Here is a 23,865-nt window from a genome sequence, read left to right as displayed (position 1 = left end):
GGCGGTTAAAGGAGGGGAATATACAGTATATACAGTACTTGGCTGTTTTTATTTTTCTAATTAACCTAAATGCATGTCTTTTAGATTGTGCTGCATATTCTGCAGTAGACAAATAATTGAACAATCTGAATGCATGATTCTAAATCATTCCTTGGTAAATTAAAAAACATTTTTGGTTTTTGCCCTACTTAAAATGGTAATATTGGTGCTTGACTCTGACTTGTTAATACTTTTGTGTCATTTGTTCTTCTTTGAAAAATATTATCCAGCATTCATTTGTACATCTGGCAATGCTCCTTTCCTTGTTTAATTCACCATAGGATAAAGAAAATATAAAGGAATATCTCATTGATGATTTTTTTGGTATGAGGTCCTTATACAAAACAACAAATAGTATTGTATAGTGTTTCACTGTGCTTAAATGTATAAGGTAACTGACACACAGTAATTTAAATAGTTTGGAGTGAGGAGATCTTGAGAGGCCTTTGTATTAGAATATATTGCCCATTTCATTTGACAGAGTTAATGACCGTGCACTTTTAGTTTTGTGCTGAGATTGCAAGCAACATTTTATCCTTGTTCCACAGTTATCTCTGGAGGGAAGAAAATGCTGAACAGCAGGCCCTGGCTGCAAAACGAGAGGACCTTGAGAAAAAACAGCAGCTTCTACGTGCTGCAACAGGAAAAGTATGTGACTTTAATCAGTAATTCTTTTAAATTATTAATGGTTATATTTTGTTTATCAATTTTATATTTCAAAGTGTTGGGCGTTTAAATTATTTTAGAGAAGTTTAGTTGAAAATGGAAAAATATGAAATTCCATGAACATGCTATAGAAATGTCTTTAATGGTTTCTTTTCTATTAATCTGGTAATTAATAAATTGTTTTTATAAAATCATCCTCCGTTTCACGACTGAATTGTGGGCCTGATTACCCCACTCTGTTCTACAGTATAGTTGTGGTTTGAACACTTACCTTACTTCCTTAGATGTGTATACAGTAGATTCAGATCATATTTGGAGCCATGTTCCATTTAATACCAACAATCTGTGCTCTCAGTGCATTCATTTTATATTTAGTATAGCACGGGGGAGTGAAGGTTTTGGCAAGGATAACGCATTTTGCAGTTTATCTTTGTCAGTTCCTAATCACTGAGACTTTTCAGTGTTAGCAATGCACATTTAGCTACCTCCATCAACACACTGTGTCACACAATTAGCTTCCATCTTACATGGCTGCTGACTTGATCCATAATGACTAAAATGTACTAAAATATTCAGGATCACCTTTATTATTGCTGCATCTATAAAGAGAAACAAAAATCCATTTAGTTTAATCCCGCCTGATATTCCTTGGTGGCTAGCTCTCACCCACTGCACTCTACTGGCGTCTGTGTGTTACAAACTTAACATGTCCATACACACACACTGTCTATTTTGCACCCATTTGTAACTGTGCGGGTCCGACTCCATGCTGCCTGTTCTCATTCCTCTTGAACCCGATATCATCGATAGTCATGACTGGGGTGAGTTGTACAAATGAGGACACCACATGAAGAAACAGGAAGGTGCAAAAGAGTTCAGTGCTTTTATTAAAAAAAAAAACAAATTCAAATAAAGTCCAAAAAATGCAGTGCTCCAAACTGTCAAATAAATAATCCATAAAATTAACTTTAGAGGTTAAAATCAATAAATAGAGAAATCAGTTAAAAATGAGGTTTAAAACAATGCAGTGCCGGAAACTCATTTTAAAATCCAACAGGCCCTGGTGCCTTCTTTTAAACTTGATGTCTGTCCGACTTATCCTATCCAGACTTTGCAGCCCGTAGAGACGTCGATCAGCAGGTACAAACTCCCTTCTTGTCCGGCCCGTGTCTTTGCTGCCAGTCCCACGGCATCCACAGTCAACCCCGAGCCCTGCTCTGTCTGAACTGCTGCCAATCCAGGCTCCACCCGGCATGGGCATTCTGTACTTCCACCACTGCCAATGGCTGCACCCGGCGAAAGTACCCCAGAGCATGATGGTCGCTCATGCTCCCAAAACCCTCAACAGGAACAGCCCACAGTCCCCTCCTGAGCAATGGCCCCTCGCTCCTTTAGGGCTTCACTCTCATCCACCTGCTTCCGTTCATTCCACCAGCTTGTTCTCTCTCACCTGCCTGCTTCTTTTCCCATCTTTTTAACCTCTGCTCTCTTCTTGACTCTTTTCTTTCTCAATCCTGATTCTCCTCGTCACGCTCGCACTTCCCTTTTTAAAATGGGGATATGGCACAGCTGTGTCGATTAGCAGCTCCCGGCGTCAATTAGGGTCACGGACAGTCCCATACCTGTGCACTTAGTGTAGGGCCGTCCACTCCCGCATCGTGCCAGGGAACTGCTCTCGCCATGCTACCACTCCTCCTCCTCCTTCCAAGACACAAGTACAGTGATTATTTAAAAAGATGTCAATCATCCGCAGACCTCACTTTACCACACCATTGCATTTTTTATATTAGTTTTTTTTTTGTGTGTGTGATTTGCTTTATAATTTTGCTCTTTATTGTTTGTTAGATTAGTAGATTATTTGTAAAAACCTATACTCAGAATTTTTTAGTTGCTGGTCTTGCTAAATAAAAATTATAATGACTAAATACTTAAAAAGTCATTGCAACGCAACTTTTAATACATTCAATAACTTCATCTGTAAGACAAGAACAGGCTTGCAGTGCCTCAGTTGATAGGAAAAAATCATGGACAGCAATCTCATGTCTTCATTTCTGAAGAAAAGAAAAGCCACTTAGCTGGGGATAAATAACATAAAAACTACATTTAACAAACGCAAACTTTTGTTAAATTTTACACAAACATGGATGATTTTGTCTGGGCTTCATATGTTCATTATAGTGTATCCGGTTTTACTTTCTTTATTAACTTGCATACAGAGTCCCATTTTCGTGAAGGGCTATACGTTTAAACAGCAGTTTCATTTGAACACTGCAGTATTCACTCACTTCTACACAACTGAGAAGCACTTCATGATTTGTACACTTGCTATGAATTAAGAAAAGTAAAAATATAATAATAATATAGAGAAGCACAAGGCCAGCACACATAGCTCATAATAATTTAACATTCAATTTATGGTTGATTTATATGGCTTGTGTTTTAGTTTGGGAAAATGGTTCAAAGGTTTTAACAGAAAATAAGCAGGCAAGAATCAGAGAGGAAAGGTCCAGTACTTCAATTGTTTACTTGTTCAAGTATAATATCAGTTACATACAATATAATAGCAATATACATGCAGATATAGGAATTGTACTATTGACTTACAGTAATACAGATATGTGAATTATACTATACTTACAGTAATACCAAAAGACCCAGAGCCATCATCCTAGACCAGTAGACTGAGGGAGCCCGCGTGTCAGTCTCGTCAGAGGATCAACTCGTGAGCCTGGTCCAATACCGGGCGGTGTGCACGTTCCCCACGGTTGAGCTTCCGAAGAAACTGAGGGCGGAACCTTCCCTTATATACTAATTGAGTGTCCTTACCCAAAATGGCTTACGTGTAAGCAGTGTATACAGAAGTGATCAGTTTCAGCACACACCCTTCCACGGGACGCAGTATTGTTTTTCTTCTACTTGGACCTCACTGAGATGGTGCCTAGTATCAGAAGACACACAATAACAAGCGTTGCTTGCAATGAAGCCCCTCGAAGTGAAAAACAAGTACATGGCCTTGACTGTATTCCCATAACATTCTGAAACTCTTTATGAGAAACAGGTTTTTGCACATTCTTTTGCTATCATCCCAAACATTCCAATCTTTGTAGCTGGTTTTGCACTGAAGCGACCAATCCCCCCCCTCTTACTCCTTTATTTCATCCCTTCTCCTGTTACAGAGAAAACCTTTTTTATTACAGCTTGTTATCCTAACAAAGACTTCTGCTGCAGTCACATGGTATCAGACAGATGGTAAATATTAGTTTCCGATTTGGAAATTCTACCAGTTGGACATTTCAGAGAAACAAAGGTGCATGAATTCTCCAAATTGTGATGCAACACAAACCTTTCACCTTAGGCAGTTGTATAAAATAAAAAATATAACCTGGTTAGCCAGAAATGCCATTTTTTTCGTTAAATTGCATTTTCTGCATGGAGTTTGCATGTTTTCCCCATGTCTGGGTGAGTTTCTTTCCACAGTCCAAAGACATGCAGGTTAGGTGTATTGGCAATCATAAATTGTCCCTATGTGTGCTTGGTGTGTGTGTGTGTGTATGTGTGTCCTGCGTTGGGCTGGTGCCCTGCCCGGGATTTGTTCCTGCCTTGCGTACTGTGCTGGCTGGGATTGGCTCCAGCAGACCCCCGTCACCCTGTGTTAGGATATAGCGGGTTGGAAAAAGACTGACTGACTGATGACTGAATATATTTGAATATATACATATTTTTAATATGAATATTCAAACTTTATTATTTGGCTAATTTGACAGCCCTACTGCTCAATTCTGAATTCTTGACTTAGCTCCAACCAGTTTATATTAATGTTTTATTTCTGTTGCATAATTTTAGGAAGCACTAGACACAAGATTTCTAGTCAACCATGGGCAAAAAGGTATTCCATGGTAAGACATAATTCCCTGCCCACGACTGAGTTTGCAATAAAGTCCCGGTCTAAGGACCTATAGGTTAGTAGTCCATACTGCTTCTACCTACACATCCATGGAATACAGCCCAAAGTAGTCTTCCAAAATATGTAGACATATTAAAATGAAAAGGTTTCACTGTTAAATTCTGCTATTTAAAAATGTGTCCTCATAACGCTATTCAGTGTTTCATTGTTTTAAATTTATTCTTTGCTTATTTCAATTTGTAGTTTGAATCTGTTCGTCCTCGTGCTTAATATTTAAAGGAGTGCCTTATCAGATACTTTTAGGAAGTCAAAGCAGTAGGTAATCTCACACAATTCACTCTTTTCGGAAGCTTTGGCATCTCCAACTTGAAAAAAATAAGATGTGATTATTTTTTCCTTTTGGGGAAAGTTTTTCTTAAGGTTTAGCATTTTGTGCACATATAGGAAACAGCAGCGTGCATATATCAGCAAAGTTTTCTACATTTATATGTAGAATGTAATTTTTGTTGGCTTCTTTGAAGCAACTTGGAAATAAGACCCTTCCAATCTCATTTATAGTCACTATTTACTGTGTAAAAAGTTACAATTGATGAAAAGCAAACTGATTATAAGTAAAATATTAACAATATATGTTCTGTATTATATATAAAAGCCTATTTAATACCCAAATTTTGTGGCGGGGGGGAATACAGTAAGTGACAGTTAAATGTATTCAGTAAATCTTATGGACAGACACATGGTGTTTTATGTCTAAAAGACTTTCCTGCTATAAAAAGAAGAATACGAAATCTTAGCCTTTAATCTAAAATAATTAAAAACTACCTAGAGTTTTGAGGCATATGTAAAATCTAAACACTAGAGAATGGTTTTCTGTGTATAACAATATCTGCAAACCGTAACTTAGAGTACAACTGAAAGCTTCAAGCACTCCACCTAATCTACAGGTTAACATCTTAATTCCAGTCGTCTGCCAACTGAATAATCACTGTGGATAATTTCTCATTGTAAGATCTGAATGTTTATAGCATTTTTCTGTTTCTTACAAATGTCTGGTTTTGTGTTTAGTCAAAATAAAAAAGCCATGCTTATCTTTGCATAATGTAGCCTGAAGTACTTCCTCCTCAACCAATGATATGCTTGTGTGGACACATTCACACCAGCAGAGGGTGCATATTTCATAGTCATTTACAAGTTTAAAAGAAGCTGTTGTAAGAACTAGCATGCAAGGACTGTGTTGGTTGGATAAATTATTAGAAACATAAAATTAAATGTGTTGATATTGCCTCCTAAAGGAGTAAGGCATTTCAGGCAGCATGGCATAGTGACTGAGGCTTTGGACTTCCGCTAATGACACTGTGTGATCATGAGCAGGTTACTTCACTTGCCTTTGTTCCAGTTTGGAAAACAAGAAAAATTTAACCAGTTGTACCTCAGATGTAATGAGTTTCCTTGGATAAAGGCACAAGCCAAATGTGTAAATGTAAACATGCAAGGTTATATTATTCATTAACAATGTTTTTGTTGAATTGTTTTTGTCTCATAGGCAATTTTGAATGGCATTGACAGCATTAATAAAGTGCTTGAACACTTTAGAAGAAAAGGTATTAATCAGCATGTCATTAATGGATACTATGGGATTGTCATGAATAATTTTGAATGTGAACCTGCCTTCTATACATGTGTTGAGGTCACTGCCGGAACAAGGTAAGCAAATAAGAAATTGTTGTTTATTCTGTGGTGATCATCTTCATGCATAGCTGAATTGTTGCTTTTATTATTGTTTTCTAATTTTAGGTTGTTCTACCACATTGTGGAAACTGATGAAGTTAGTACAAAAAATTCTCATGGAGTTTAATAAAATGAATCTTCCTGGTGAAGTGACTTTCCTGCCACTAAGCAAACTGGATGTTCGAGATACTGCATACCCAGAGACCAATGTAATTATTGTTCTCTTTTCTTTTTGAAATAATAATGATAATAATTCTTTACATTTATATAGCACTTTTCTCATTATTCAAGTGCTTCAGTGAGTGGAGACCCACTTCAATCACCACTAATGTGTAGCATCCACCTGGATGATTCTATGGCAACCATTTTAGCACTAGTATGCTCACCACACATTACCTGTTAGGTGGAGAAGTAGAGAAGTGTAAGAGAGAGCCAATTAGGGACAGGGGATGATGGGGGTGGGTGGGGGGGTCACAAAATGACTAGGCCGTGGTGGGCAATTTAGCCTGGACATCGGGATACACCCTACTCTTTGTGAAGAATGCCCAGAATTCTTTATTGATCACAGAGAATCAGGACCTTGGTTTTACATCTCACCTGAAGGACAGCACCATTTTTACAGCACAGTGTCCCATCACTGCATTAGGGTTGTGATCCACATTCAAACCACAGGGTAAGCACCTCCTGCTGGCCTCACCAACACCTCTTCCAGCAGCAATCTAAGCTTTTCCTAAATGGTTTCCCATCCAATTACTGGCCGGTGCTAAACATGCTTATCTACAGCTGGATGACCTGTTCTGAAGTGCATGTGGTATGGGTGGATTTTTAACAAAATAATGTATCATCTTAGTAGAACATCATTCTCAAGGTATTATATGCAGGTTTAAGGCTGAACAATTCACATTTACAAATAATTCTTAATTTTTCTTTTGATTGTGTTATGAACATTCTTAAAGGAATAAAGTTAAGTGTCCACATTTTTTTTTTCATCCCTTATATAGTGTTTATTTTCTACTTATGTTTTTTTTAATATTAATGATCACATAATTGCCCTTTCTAAAGATTGTTCAAACTCTTAAGTTGTACGTGTACATTACCATATAGTCTGCAATGATGTAATTAACAGGGGAACAGTGTACATATTTCTCGTACTTAAAATTAAAAGCATTAAAGAGAATGCAAAGTTTAATTTCTTTACTATAGGAATATTTTTTTGTCTTTTGTAGTAAACCTGAGCACTAGATATACTTAATAGATTCTGTATGTTTTTTCCTCCATGTTTTTTTCATTGTTGATTACTTGTAATTGTTACCCAGTAATGTTCATGTTTCACCTTGTTCTGTTTACACTGTTATAAAGTACTCATTCCCCTTTTAATGCCAATTATAATGGTTTTTGCAGTGAAATACCATTGGAGTAAATATATTTGTTATAATATTTTTGTCCCATATGTGTTTAGTTCTTTTTTGCTTTGACATAAACAGGATGCTATTCCAATGATAAGTAAACTAAGGTACAATCCAAAGTTTGACAAGGCTTTTAAACATGTATTTGGAAAAACTTTGATTTGCCGAAGCATGGAAGTTTCTACTCAGCTGGCACGAGCATTCACCATGGATTGCATTACACTTGAAGGTAATTGATATATCTTTAATGTCGTATTTATTAAATCATAACAATTTATATCAAGTTTGGTAGTAACTTAAATTACAGTACCACATGAAAAGTAATTTAATTTTTGCAACTGAATTCAGGGAGTCTGTATGCTGTTTAGCTCAAATTTTCCACAAAATGAGAATAGCTGAAATAACCACATCTTTGTGCATTTGACAATACTACTGTAACATTTCCATAGGTGAATCGATAGAGATCAGTTACATATTTTTATAACTGAAAGAAATAACATAAAATGCTACATTTTAAAATTTTCAGTGTAATTCTAGGTATTTCAGGTATTATTTATAAAAATAATGAATACATAAAACCTTGTGCTCAATTTATTTCTTATTTAAAACTATCCAAACCTACATGGCCCTATGTAAAAAAGTAATTGTATCTAGATCTATGATTAATTTTCAGCCATTATATAGTAAAAAAAATTTTTTTTTTATCTAAAGACAGTTTAAGGTTTTCTGTACCAGTAAGGCCAGAGCAGACTCATCTCTCTGATCATTGTCTGAGACAAGATGTTAGGGATATCCGTATCAGCTAGTGGACTCTTCTGCAAACCAGTGAGGGTGAAAAACAATCTAAAAAGATGATAGACATCTGAAGGAACTAATTAGAAAGGTTAGCTTCATTACAAGGTTGACCTTGGACACCCCGGAGATGACAACAAGAAGTTATTTTTGACTAATGCTGCCAATCCTGTCCAAAATGTTATTTTGGGACAGCTTTTGCCACTGGCCAATCCCACCACAGTGTGTTAAGAGGTACAAAAGATACAGTGTCAAAATTTCCTATTTTTTGTCTCTAAAAGTCCCCCCGCCAATATATTATATATTGGCCCAATATTATTTAAAAAATTTGTTGTTGATGCCGTAATTGTGACACTGTATACATTTTGTTTCTTTGCATACCCCCATATCAACAGACATGAAATTTTAGGCGACTGCAGTTCCCAGTCAAATTAAGCTTTCAAGTAAGCATAAAGCAAAGGAAAAACTCAAATATCAATATAAATTGAACTGAGGAATCCAAATTTTGATCACCATAATTCTGTATGAATTGTATCAGAATGGGAAGTAAAATAGTTTAGATTTTTTGTGTTAATGAAAAATTAATATAGTTTATAATTTGTCTTGTACAGTTAATGTACAGCTAACAAATGCTATATTTTCAAATGCACTTGTCAGTAACAGGTATATGTGCAGGCACTAAAATATTAGTAGTCATTTTTGACAATATAAACTGAAAAAAATGTTTTCCAACCCGCTGAATCCGAACACAGGGTCACGGGGGTCTGCTGGAGCCAATCCCAGCCAACACAGGGCACAAGGCAGGAACCAATCCCGGGCAGGGTGCCAACCCACCACAGGACACACACAAACACCAAGCACACGCTAGGGCCAATTTAGAGTCGGTTAATCTGACAGCCTTAAAGGGATTTTCTCATGAAATTGATATGCTTTAGACTTCTTGGCAAGTGTTAATCAATAATTATCTAATACATGTCACACTGATTTACGACCAAACAAGTTGACAGTGTTTGTACTTGCGGCTGAGTGCTATAGGAAAGCAGTACGGTAATAATAATCTAGAATTTGCTGTTTAAATTGATAATATTTTAAGGTCTCAGATATACACCATCTCTTTATTGACTAGGCATTTAGTGTGAATTTCAGTTTTTTAGTATTCTCATGCATTGATTTGTCTTTTGGTTATAGGTGACCAAGTCAGTCATCGAGGCGCATTAACAGGAGGTTATTATGACACTAGGAAGTCCCGACTAGAACTTCAGAAAGATGTGCGAAAAGCAGAGGAAGAGTTATCGGATCTAGAAGCCAAACTGAATGAAAACCTCAGAAGGAACATTGAACATATCCTTTATTTAGAAGATTATGTATACAGTCTTTGAAATTGTGGAATAATGTTACAGTAGATTTACCAAATCACAATTCTTAAGAATATATATATATTTTTTTGAGATTCATAGGAGATAACCTAATGATTCAAAAACAGTCTTTTATAGTTTATAATAATCTCAAGAAGTCTTACATGGTTTATTAGAATCTCCAAAAGAATATATGTTAAGAACCATAATTTGTTTTCTTACACATAGACCATAAAGAGACACTGTATATTTGCACTTTACTTATTTTGTATTCAACTGTAAAAGTTAGTTGAGAGTGGGTCTGCCCTATATCCTGAAATGTTGTTTATTTGAATATCTGCCAACAGATGCGTAGGTTTCACACTTGTTTGATGCCTGGGTTGCTTGCAGCAGGCATCACTCCATTGAACCCGAACTTAGGTAGTCATTAAACTGAGATGGACTAGGGTGAATGAGGAAGACAGAACAGTAAGAGTAGCTGCAAAATATGCAAAGCGAATTTGCTTTTTATTTTCAAATAATTCATGTCAAAGTAAAGTGCAGTTTTTTCTTCAATAAATAAATAACCATAAAATCCATTGCATGGTGAGGAAGTTAAAAACAACAAATAAAGTCAATAAATAATACATTAAAATCTAGTATAAAACCAGAGTCAGAATCTCCTTTAAAATTCTTTGACCAGTGCTTTCTCTTTCTTTAAAATACTTTGGCCAGTGCTCTCTCCTTCTTTATCATTTCACCCTCCTCGCCCTTGTTCCAAGTCTACTGAGCAGGGCCAAGACCCTGATGAAAATGGTCATCTCACTGACTCCTATCCCAGCCACTGTCTCTTGGCATCTACTGGAATGCACTGAGCCTGACTTCATTTTCCCTCTGCCATGGTGTCTAATGGATTTCTAGGAGCTCATTCACCATCCCTTAGCATTCACTTGGACGTGCTAAACTTAGTTTCTCGGATCCCTAGGAGTCACAAATGCTTCTGCTCTCCGCATTGCAGCAGCAGCGAACCGAGTCCACCCCTGGAGCCTTCCTCACGCTGCCCCACCGTGGAGTTTTCCCTGACCTCCTCATAACTATGGCGCCTAATCGATTTTGTTCTCTTCACCATACTTTCTTGATTTACTTTATATTCTTTTCTTTTCATTTTTCTTTCTCTCCAGGCTTTTTTATACTACTGTGGACACAGCATCTTAGTTACTATCTGTGGAGTGCCAATGTGGAACAGCTGATCCAATCAAACAATTACCTAAACACTGAACACTCAGCTGCCACATCCACGGAGCCCAAGATGCACTGTTTTTTGTTTTATTTAAAACTAAAAACCTGAACTCTGCCTTAGACTCTAAATATGCACCATCACAACTTGTCACAGAATATTTTGTCAAAATATTAATTCTCTTCTACTTTGTAAGGATAAGGCTTAGTTTCTTATGTGCATTTTTGGAATTATCCATTTCCCAATTTATTGTAATACAGTAATCCCTCCTCCATCGCGGGGGTTGCGTTCCAGAGCCACCCACGAAATAAGAAAATCCGCGAAGTAGAAACCATATGTTTATATGGTTATTTTTATATTGTCATGCTTGGGTCACAGATTTGCGCAGAAACACAGGAGGTTGTAGAGAGACAGGAACGTTATTCAAACACTGCAAACAAACATTTGTCTCTTTTTCAAAAGTTTAAACTGTGCTCCATGACAAGACAGAGATGACAGTTCTGTCTCACAATTAAAAGAATGCAAACATATCTCCCTCTTCAAAGGAAACAGAGAGGAAAGCAAAAGCTGTTTCGCTTTTAAGTATGCGAAGCACCGCCAGTACAAAGCTGTTGAAGGCGGCAGCTCACACCCCCTCCGTCAGGAGCAGGGGGAGAGAGAGAGAAAAACAAAGTCAAAAATCAATACGTGCCCGTTGAGCTTTTAAGTATACAGAAGGTAGCAATGTGAAGATAATATTTCAGCATTTTTAGACGAGCGTCTGTATCGTCTAGGTGTGCGAACAGCCCCCCTGCTCACACCCCTTACGTCAGGATCAGACAAAGCGCAAGAGAGAGAAAGAGAAAAGTAAGTTGGGTAGCTTCTCAGCCATCTGCTAATAGCGTCCCTTGTATGAAATCAACTGGGCAAACCAACTGAGGAAGCATGTACCAGAAATTAAAAGACCCATTGTCCTCAGAAATCCGCGAACCAGCAAAAAATCCGCGATATATATTTAAATATGCTTACATATAAAATCCGCGATAGAGTGAAGCCGCGAAAGGCGAAGCGCGATACAGCGAGGGATCACTGTAGTTGATTATATTAATCTTAGACTTATTTCAGTATTAAATATTATATCACAGATTATGATGGTTTAGTCAAATGAGAATTTGACGCATGTTCAGTATTTGTCCTATTGTTTTGTTAGTGCTTGTGTATTTTTAAACAAAATAGGGTTGATCAGATTAAGCTTTAGATATTCTCTTTATTGTATGTTAATAGAGCTTTACATGATAATCTTCCACCCCTCAAGACAAGCTACAGTATCACTGGTAGAATAAATTGGCATCATATTCAAGGCTTGATCCTGCCTAGTACTAATTTGTGTCAGAGTCGACTGTGAGTTTCAGTGACCCTGAATCAAATATTTGTGAAAATAAATGTATTTATGGAAATTTGTTCATTTCAATTAGAACTTTTACTTGGAAGTTATAAATCTGCACCTTGCTGTTCATATTTCACTGTAATATTCAGTTAATTTCGTTTTTCTTAACATTTTCACGGATCAATAATGAAATTGATCAATTAATGAACCAGATGCAGCAAATAGAGACACAGCAAAGGAAGTTCAAAGCCTCTCGAGATAGCATTCTCTCAGAAATGAAAATGCTAAAGGAAAAAAGGCAGCAGTCAGAAAAGACATTCATGCCAAAGGTAAACTGTGTGTTTGTTTTTAATTTATCATTAAATATTATATTTAAGCTTTATTAAGATTATAAAATTATCTTGGAACTGCATTATTGAAAACGTATAGATTTATTTGCATAAATTTAAAAGTAAAACTGGTGTCTAGGGTACAGTTTTTTCTATTAGTGGAAGAGATTTTTTCAAATGTATCAAAGATTTCAGATATTTGTTCTGTTTGTTTTTGTTTAGCAACGTAGCTTGCAGAGCTTGGAGGCTAGTTTACATGCCATGGAGTCAACTCGAGAGTCCTTAAAAGCAGAGTTGGGAACGGATTTGTTGTCTCAGCTTAGTTTAGAGGACCAGAGACGAGTTGATGATCTTAACGACGAAATTCGACAGCTTCAGCAGGTGAATACATTTAAAATTAAATGTGATATGTATATTAGTTCATTTTTTACATAGAATGATTTGCCTCATCTAATATTTTTTGCATTATTTTATTTTTTTATAGTAATATTTGTCAACCAAAACGTGGCATTAGGTATCAGACCCTAAGTGAAATAAAACACAAAAATTTGATGCAAATTACAATTACTGGGGTTACTTAACAGTAACGAATTGTCCATTTGTGTAAAAAACAAAAAGCAATTGACCTCTTTGATTCAGCATTTCCTGTAATAAATAATCAGTTTCCCATAATTCTGTCAGGGATAGTTTGGCCAATGTCCTGTTGGATAACTACTTCAGCCCAGTGACATTGTGGGCTTTTAATTCTAACTTGCTTGTTTTAGGTCTTGCCACACAGTACCACAGACAGGCTTTAGGCCTAGATTATTACTAGGGACTTTAGAGAAATCGGGTAGATGGCAAATGCGTTTTTCAAGAAAATATGTTATGTAATTTAGTCTCCAATGTTTTCTAAGGTTTAGCTTCAGGTTTTATAATCAACCGATGAGTAAGGAGTTCTCTTTACAAAGAAGATTTGTTTTCATCTGTTTCCTTTTATTGTTTTTCTCTGTATGTTCTGCAAGTAATAACAAGTAGCCATATTACTCACTTTATTAACCCCAAGATTATAATAAAAGTACTTTTTATTCCTTTTAAGCTAAAAATGTAATGAATAAGATCATGGGTTGGTGCGTATCTATTGCATTACATAAATGAGACAACTTCATTAAAATGGCTATTCATACTTAAATCTGATATTTGATTGTTAAGTAGTGCTTTCTAAATTAGTAAGGAGGCTTTCATGGAAATATATTGCGTAAGTTAAAGCTCCAAAAAAAGGCTGTCTGAAATAACATTTTTTCTTGTTCTTTTTCTGGCCAGTTGATGCTCGAGTTATAGCAAAAAGTGAATATGTTTGTATTTCCTATTTCTTTGATTTCATATCTGAGTACAAGTCCCATTCTTTTATATCACTTCCAAATATTGTGCGCCCATGAGTATATGTCTTTTGCCTCAAAGCCAGTTGTTTTTCTAATCCACAGATAGGTTTAAAAGCTTAGTCTTTACATGTTATTTGTATTTACCAATCTTGAGACTTTATTTTCTCTGTATTCCTCCTTGTCCAAATTTACCTGCCTGTTTTGTCTTTTCTCATCTTCTGTGACTAGTTTATTATTGTCTTTGTTTACTGAAAACATTTTGGCAATTGAGATACTGTCTACAATCTTTTTAAAACATGTTCTACCTGTAATCTTTTATTCTCATTTTATGTTGTTTTAAATGAATAAATAACATAGCTATTTCTTCTTCTTGATTCTCCCTCTTTGACTTGTGATGTTTGTTCAATTCCTCCTTGCAGTTTTATACCTTATGTGAAAGGGCAATGACAACAAAGTATATATATCGATAGATACTTTGTTGTCATATTGTATATACTTCCTTGGAATATGTTGCCATGGCTGAATTATCTGTGAAGTTTATTTAATCTAGGAGTGTTCTTTCCTTAAATCCTCCTTTTATCTTGGGTATCATTTTTGTGTCTATCAAGTATGACAAATGATTAACAAAAATATTCTTGTCCCATGTAACCTTCCGTTTTGCTGTGTCCTTAATTTCGTGATTGTGTCTGACATGATTTTCTTTATCTGTAATACTGTTTCCATTTAGGCCCAGTATGTTTTCCATTGGTACTTTTAGACTGCAGTGTCTTGGCTCTTCTTCTATTTTCACTTTTAACTGTCTTTTGCTATTGTTCATTTAAAACTACCAACTTGTTGGCTGTGGTGCTGATTCCTTTCATACTAGTAATGTCTCTGTTAGGATGGATACTTGTACTCTAAATGATATTAAAGTAAAAAGGAATAAAATAGAAAATTTAATAGACAAAAAATTATAGTGTATCTAAAGACCTATTGTAAAACAATCAGCAATACCATAAAGCAAAGCATTAATACATATTCTTCTGTTTCCTTGAGAATGACTTGGTGCCTAGTAAAAAACTTCAAACTTACCTGCACTGTATGTTTCTTTATCAAAAGCAAATAACATTAGCAGTATAATTAATTTCATTTAGACAGAAATCACTTTCTTACAAAGTGTGTGATAAAATAAGGCTGTGGTAAAAAGAAAATATGTTTACAAAATATAATATTTTTTAAAGTATTGAGAATTTACATTTTTAAACCACTGCAATCAAGGCCGCATTATTTATATACATGTTTTATTTGTTATGAATTTAAGCATCATTATTCATGCTTTTGGATACTAAACTGAACTGAAAATGTAATAATGCTGTACATGTATTAAAGCCACCAGCCCTACAGTAATTGTACATATCTTACTGTGATCTTTATTTACATGAACATTAATTAAACTAAATAAAAAATGCATGTTTGTAATTTGAAGTTGCCTTTTTAATGTTCATGGTAGTGATGGTTATTAAGCATCTAATCTGATTTGAATGTTAGGGGAATGAAAGTTTCAAGCTGTTATCCCTGAGACATTCATGTTTTAGGCTGAAGACAATATTTGCACCAATTAATCACTATATAGTTATAAACAAAGGTGGTGGACTTTCAAGACAGTTACATATAGTTACCTTTCAGGGCTATTACTTACCAGTCTCCTGTTGCTGCTGCACATTTCAGTGACAGTCTTTGAAGTTCTTATTACTCCTTAGTTTAATACCACGGTTTTCAAACTGTGGTATGCGTACCACTGGTGGTACTTCAAGTCATGCCAAGTGGTACTCGTGTGGTCCTTTATTTTCCATGAATCGATGTTGCTAGAATGCCAGTATGTTGCATATAATCATATAATAGTATAAGTATACTACTGTAAATGCGTGGAAGACTCCAAGCCGGCTTTTATTAGCGTGGGCACCCATTTCCTTAATTAGTTTAATATCACTTTAACGTCATAATTATAGTCATTATAGTGACTTTTTCTTCAAAACAACACGGGCGTAAATTAACGATTTATTGACAGTGGTACTTCAGTTTACTGGTCCTCGTGGAGTGGTATTTTTTCAAAAAAGTCTGAAAACCGTGGGTTTAATACACATCAAGACTGTTTAGGTACAGTACAGTGATCCCTCGCTATATTGCGCTTCGCCTTTCGCGGCTTCACTCTATCGCGGATTTTATATGTAAGCATATTTAAATATGTATCGCGGATTTTTTGCTGGTTCGCGGATTTCTGAGGACCATGGGTCTTTTAATTTCTGGTACATGCTTCCTCAGTTGGTTTGCCCAGTTGATTTCATACAAGGGATTCTATTGGCAGATGGCTGAGAAGCTACCCAACTTACTTTCTCTCTCTCTCTCTTGCGCTAACGTAGGGGGGTGTGAGCAGGGGGGCTGTTCGCACACCTAGACGATAGGGACGCTCGTCTAAAACTGCTGAAAGATTATCTTCATGTTGCTACATTCTGTGTGCAGCTGCTTCCTGAAGCGACATGCTGCACAGTGCTTCGCATACTTAAAAGCTCAAAGGGCACGTATTGATTTTTGACTGTGTTTTTCTCTGGCTCTCTCCCTGCTCCTGACGGAGGGGGTGTGAGCTGCCGCCTTCAACAGCTTTGTACCGGCGGTGCTTCGCATACTTAAAAGCCAAACAGCCCTATTGATTTTTAACTGCTTGCTTTGTTCTCTCTCTCTCCTGACGCGCACTCCTTTGAAAAGGAAGATATGTTTGCATTCTTTTAATTGTGAGACAGAACTGTGATCTCTGTCTTGTCATGGAGCACAGTTTAAACTTTTGAAAAAGAGACAAATGTTTGTTTGCAGTGTTTGAATAACGTTCCTGTCTCTCTACAACCTCCTGTGTTTCTGCGCAAATCTGTGACCCAAGCATGACAATATAAAAATAACCATATAAACATATGGTTTCTACTTCGCGGATTTTCTTATTTCGCGGGTGGCTCTGGAACGCAACCCCCGCGATGGAGGAGGGATTACTGTACTGAAAAATGTCTCATTCCCAGAGTGTCTTCCAACACTTTCTGAAATGAGCCACTTTTAGGGATTTGGAGGACAAATACCACTTTCATATTAGTTTGTAATAGGAGGGCGACCTATTTGCTTTTCTTCGCATTCAGAATAATCAACATTCATACATTTATTTTAAATGAAGCACACTATAGTAAAGCAGTTGACAAAAACACAGAAACCTGCTGTTTTTAATGGGCATTTCTGTATTGGTCTTTGCCCAGATTTTCTTTCCTTTTATAACTGCAGTATAGTACTGTCCCTTTTCTAGTTTGGCATTCACTCTTACTGTGTTTCTCACAAGGTTTTTACCTCTCCCTGCCAATTAGCCCTTTGCTCGGGTTACCACCTGATTTTAAGTTTAGTTTCTCCTGCCAAAAAACAATCGTTAAACCCCATTGCAGGGTTATTTATTGTATAGACCTAGCCCAAAATCACTTCTGGGAACAGGAATGTCTTTCTATATCAAGAAGGCCACTAGTCTAAAGCAATCTAATGTAGTCCTTACACCATAAATGTCCAAGCTGGTTTCTTGGATATCTACTTTTGATTTGGGATGGAAAAGCCCCATCTGGCCCACATGTCATGGTTTGTTGCCACCTGCAGACTTGGAGAAGTTGTGGCTATTCCTCAGTGGTGTCACTTTCTTTTTGGGGCCTCGGGAAGTTTTTCTTCCAGTGCGACACAGTAGCAGAGCATTTTGTACCCTAGTCTGAATGTCCACACTGAGAATGAGAACTCATTTCATATTGCAAAATGCAGTTTGATCTTTTAGTAATCTTCTTCCTCTTAAATCTTTATTTTCTTAGTCAAAATTATCCATCAATTTTCCTAACCCACTTATGTAGGGCAAGGTCATGGTAAAGGAGACCATCCCAGCAAGCACAGTGCACAAGTCAGGAACAATTCTTGGTACAGGTTCCTGTAAACAAAATACTGTTAATGTTTATTGGTTCATTATTTAGTGTCAAACATGATTTTATATCTTTTTCTTGGTATAGGACAATCGGCAGTTATTAAATGAGAGAATTAAATTGGAAGGTATAATGACCAGAGTGGAAACGTACCTGAATGAAAATCTACGAAAGCGTCTGGACCAAGTTGAACAGGTAAGACTGTAAACAATGATAATGATTAGATTTATTTATTTTTGGAATTACTGACAAGTTTTTGTCTTTCCTTGATAGGAACTGAATGAATTAAGAGAAACTGAAGGAGGCACAGTCCTCACTGCTACTACTTCAGAACTGGAGGCTATAAACAAACGTGTGAAGGAGACTATGGCACGATCAGATGGTCAGATAATTAAATACAATTTTAAAAAATGCTATAACTTAAAATATAAGCTTATGTTATGTTGCATATCAAGAACTGAATATAAAATTTATTATTCATTTCACTCACCTTCCTTGTATTGGTAGTACTGTCAACTACCAGAGAGGACTAGACTAGACCATTCTATCCTTAGAAACAGATTATAGCTCCTCCTATGGAATTCTGGGCATTCTGAAAGCAGGAAGAATTTTTCATCACCTCAGGGTGTCCTGGGTTTTTGGTACAGTTCCTGTCATTCTGCTGAGGAGACAGCTTAAATATAGTACCTATCCATCCATTCTGTATTGACACCTCCCGATCAAACGAAGCAGTGTTTATACTTTGAGTCTCTTCCCCCCCCCCCCCCCCCCTTTCGCCCCCACATTTTCCTTAGCTACTGACACTTTAGTGAGTTTCAGCAAGTTTATATAGCAACATATATAAACCTTATTTTGGCTCTTTGAACTTGCATTTCCCCCCCCCCCCACTTTTTTTTTTTATTATGGTCACTAGAGTTCATGACCGTAAGTAGGGATGTCACAGCACCAGAATTTGAATTAAAGTGAGGAATATTGTGCCTTTCATACAGTGGCATGTCATCATATTTTTCTGTGTGACAGATTTGTACTCATATTTTTCCAATCAGTATTTTTAATATGAACTCTTATGCTGTAACAACACATTTCCAAATTGAACCATTTTCTGTGTCAAAATTTCATTTTCTGTAGATATTTAAACGAAGAAGAAATGAAAAAAACTGAAGAAAAATTCAAACATTATTATATATGTTCTATTCAATTACTGAATTCCAATACAATTCTAGATATTTCCATTTAAACCAGATGTTTAAAGCTGTTTTGTCACAATGTATTTTTAAAGTCTGGTTTGTCAGTGAATCAATCGTTTAAGTTTGTAATATTTATATCTATATGTATCTATATATTAGCTTGTGACAAACATTACTAAAGAGTAATATTTAACAGATTAGTCAAATTAATTCAGATTTCAAATGTCAGGAAATCATTGTATTTTAATTTTACAAATCTGTCCTTCATTTTGCACAACTTTAAAGCTTCCTGTGTGAAATCAAGCTTGTCAGTTTTACATTAATCCATTATTTCAGAACTCCTGTTTAATGACCTTTCTTTTGTTATTTTTCAAGGTTTCTTGCATAAGTTATCTTTGTTATTTCTTATGCCTGTGTACAAATCTAGAATTTGAAAATTACTTGGGCTGTCATTTCCTGTACACGTATCTTCTTCAGTGTACTATTCAAATACAGTACATAACATGTGCTCTCATTTAATGAGTTATTCTAATGAACAGTACTTTGTCTTCAAAAACCAAACAAATGGCATAAATGTATTGTTTGCAGATTGTTTTAGCAATGAATTATACTATTTTATTTGTCCTGCAATTACACATCTCTGTTAACTCAGTACATGTCATATTACAACAACAACATTTATTTATATAGCACATTTTCATACAAATAATGTAGCTCAAAGTGCTTTACATGATGAAGAAAGAGAAAAAAGACAAAAAAGAATTAAAATAAGAGAACACTAATTAGCATAAAATAAAAGTCAGGTCCGATGGCCAGGGAGGACAAAAAAAACTCCAGATGGCTGGAGAAAAAATAAAATCTGCAGGGGTTCCAGGCCATGAGACCGCCCAGCCCCCTCTAGGCATTCTACCTGACATAAATGACCTCAATCAGTCCTCATTTTATTCAGGGTTCTCATGGAAGGACTTGATGATGACGGTCACGTGGACTTCTGGTCTTTAATCCATCAATGTAGGGACATCACGGTGCTTTGATTAGGTGGTAGTGGCGCAGATCGCCACCACAGAAAACCGGAGAAAGAACAGAAGAGAGAGTAGGGGTTAGTACGGATTTTGGAGCCACCATGAATAATAATGATAATTAATTGAATATACAGAGCATCAGGAATTAACCAAGATGAAGCTATGAGAAAGCCGTGTTAAAGTAATGTGTTTTCAGCAGTGTTTTAAAGTGCTTCTCTGTATTAGCCTGGCGAATTCCTATTGGCAAGCTATTCCAGATTTTAGGCACATAACAGCAGAAGGCCACCTCACCACTTCTTTTAAGTTTAGCTCTTGGAATTCTAAGCAGACACTCATTTGAAGATCTAAGGTTACGATTTGGAGTGTAAGGTGTCAGACATTCCGAAATATAAGATGGAGCGAGATTATTTAAGGCTTTATAAACCATAAGCAGTATTTTAAAGTCAATTCTGAATGACACAGGTAACCAATGTAGTGACATCAAAACTGGAGAAATGTGCTCGGATTTTCTTTTCCTAGTTAAGATTCTAGCAGCTGCATTCTGCACTAGTTGCAATTGATTTATGTCTTTTTTGGGTAGTCCTGAAAGGAGTGAGTTACAGTAATCTAGTCGACTGAAAACAAACGCGTGAACTAATTTCTCAGCATCTTTCAATGATATAAGAGGTCTAACTTTTGCTATATTTCTTAAGTTAAAAAATGCTGTCCTAGTGATCTGATTAATATGTGATGTCAACAGTTACTCCTAAATTCTTTTCCGCCTTCTTGACTTTTAATCCAAATGCATCAAGTTTATTTCTAATAACCTCATTATATCCATTATTGCTAATCACTAAAATTTCAGTTTTCTCTTTATTTAGTTTGAGAAAATTACTACTCATCCATTCAGAAACACAATTAAGACATTGTGTCAGTGAATCAAGAGTGTTGGGGTCATCAGACGCTATTAATAAATACAGCTGTGTGTCATCAGCATAGCTGTGGTAGCTCACGTTATGCCTTGAGATAATCTGACCTAATGGAGGCATGTAAATCAAAAAGAGCAGCGGACCCAGGATAGAGCCTTGTGGAACACCATATAGAATATCATGTGTCATAGAAGTATAATTACCACAACTAACAAAGAATTTTCTACCTGCCAGGTAGGATTCAAACCAATTTAAGACACTGCCAGAGAGGCCCACCCACTGACTAAGGCAATTTCTAAGAATATTGTGATCAATGGTATCAAATGCGGCACTCAGATCTTAAGAGGATGAGAACAGATAAACGGCCTCTGTCTGCATTTACCTGCAAGTCATTTACTACTTTAATGAGTGCAGTTTCTGTACTGTGATTTGTTCTAAAACCCGACTGAAACTTATCAAGAATAGCATGTTTATTGAAGTGGTCATTAAGCTGCATAATGACTGTCTTCTCTAGAATTTTACTTAAAACTAGGGGGCTTCGCCCAAGCTCGCTTCGCTCGCCAACCCCCGTATTTGGTTTTCCAGATACACACTTTTAAGATTTTTTTTCTTTGAATTGTTGCTATTTCATTAGTTTAACTTTTATTTCAGAACTTCTGTAAAAACAATATTTGTAATCGTGCGAGTCCCAATATGCTGAATCTTTTTAATGAGGTCAGGATAGGTTTCTCTATTTGGAATTTCTGCATAGACAAAACAATCTACATCATCAGCAGTTAATAATTTTTTGTTTACAAAGTAAAAAAGTAAGTAGAGTTCTGCATTGGACTCCTGTCTGTAAAGTCGTGCTATTTTCCTCTCACAGTTCCTAAAGTACATGGGGTTACCAAGGTGAAACCCCAGCTTTTGTCTAGGTTTTTGTACAAGGGCTAGACAGAACGTTTTTGACTCCTGGGGTAAATTTAGCTTTTTAAATAAGCAGACAGATATATATATATACGTTAACAAAGTAACCAATAAATTACTCCGTTTTTGAAATTCTCAAGATTCTTTATTTGTCACATGCATAGTTATACAGGACAACACGCAGTGAAATGCATCCTGGTTCGCTTATCAAAAACTGTGCAAAGTTAGAAGAATATCAGTTAGATTAACCAAAAGTCATAGATTGAAAAAGAACAGTATAGTAGAACATAATAAATAAGTAAAATTATGTGAATAAAGTAGAATTAAATGTTAAGGTGCAATAGTGTAGTATTTATTATGCAAAACCAAAGTTAGACTGGTGCATAGTTAAATGAGGCAGTTTGTTTGTTTGCACTACTGCGATCTTTACTTTTTTATATTTTCTAATTTTCCTGCTTTCATATCCTTTAACTTTCTCCACATGTGTATAGCGCCAAGGTTTTGTTTTTTTTTTTTGGAGCCTTTCTAATTTCCCTGGTTTCATGGTCTCTAACCTGCTTTGTATGTGGTTAGTGCCAACGTTTGTAAACGTCTTTATGAAGTTCTGCTTTGTCTTTTACTGACTGTCATTTAATTCTGAGCCGGATTGGACGTGCTTTTTTTTTTTTTTCAATTCCACTTGTTCCGGGCTGATAATTTCTTTCCTTATTTTCTGAATTTGCACCTCGATTATTCTTTTTTGCTCTTTTTTTCTGTCCAACGTATTTGAGTCTCTTTTCTCTGCGCTGCTTTCTTCTTCACTTATATGTCGACATTTAATTTATAACGAACTGTCCTTATACGCTTTATATGCGCTGAGAGCCCTGGATCTGTGTGTGCTCAAATCCTTCACAAGACTGAATGTTTTGCTGCCTATTGTCCTATTTGATAGATTGTAAGTAGACGTACTGTTCTTATACGCTTTACTGTATATGCGCTGAGAGCCCTGGATCTGTGTGTGCTCAAATCCTTCACAAGACTGAATGTTTTGCTGCCTATTGTCCTATTTGATAGATTGTAAGTAGGGTGTGTCTTTGGTCTCGCGAGTCTTTAAAATGTCTCCAGAGAAGATCACGTATCGTAGACTTGCTTTTTGCTTTCCAGGACAGGATTTCTTTTTATAATAGATAGAAAGGCAAGTTAGAGAGAGGTCTAAAATTTTCAAAAGCAGAGGAGTCAAGATTATTTTTCTTGAGTAGGGGTTTAACTACAGCAGTCTTAAGACAGTCTGGGAAGAGTGCCATATCTAATGACAAGTTTACTATGTCAAGAATACTGTCAATTAGCACGCCGGATACTTCTTTGAAAAAACTTGTTGGTATTGGGTCAAGGACGCAGGTGGAGGGTCTCAGCTGAGAAATTATTTTATATAAATCAGGTAAATCTATCATGGTGAAAGAATTTAATTTGTTTATAATGGAGTACTGGGGCTTAAGAGGATCAGTTTTGGGGAGATGTACTATATTGTTTCTAATATCATTCATTTTTTGATTAAAAAATACAGCAATAACCTCACAAGTTTCACTGGAAGTACAGTATTTTGGAGGCATTCCATTGAGTGACCTGGGTTTAGCAGATGATAAATCGTACAGAATAAGATTACTAGCATTGTTATTTATAATTCTAGAGAAATAGCAGCGCCTCTCAAGACGGACTATGTTGTTGTATTCTGTTATTTT

The 23,865-nt window shown here is 36.1% G+C and overlaps 1 protein-coding gene across 1 annotated transcript in view; it reads left to right on the top strand.

Annotated features, from left to right (window-relative positions):
• smc3 (structural maintenance of chromosomes 3) overlaps positions 1-23,865 on the top strand; it is a 106,133-nt gene that overhangs the window by 69,584 nt on the left and 12,684 nt on the right. The window contains 10 exon segments of the mRNA XM_028795841.2: positions 588-687; positions 6,153-6,313; positions 6,404-6,443; positions 6,445-6,546; positions 7,822-7,972; positions 9,724-9,876; positions 12,650-12,801; positions 13,024-13,182; positions 18,212-18,319; positions 18,398-18,506. Coding sequence (XP_028651674.1) covers positions 588-687; positions 6,153-6,313; positions 6,404-6,443; positions 6,445-6,546; positions 7,822-7,972; positions 9,724-9,876; positions 12,650-12,801; positions 13,024-13,182; positions 18,212-18,319; positions 18,398-18,506 — 1,235 coding nt within the window.

Source organism: Erpetoichthys calabaricus, chromosome 2, assembly GCF_900747795.2.
Source record: "Erpetoichthys calabaricus chromosome 2, fErpCal1.3, whole genome shotgun sequence".
NCBI lineage: Eukaryota > Metazoa > Chordata > Cladistia > Polypteriformes > Polypteridae > Erpetoichthys > Erpetoichthys calabaricus.
The sequence above is the reverse complement of the archived record's forward strand: the minus strand, read 5'-3'. Positions and strand labels throughout refer to the sequence as shown.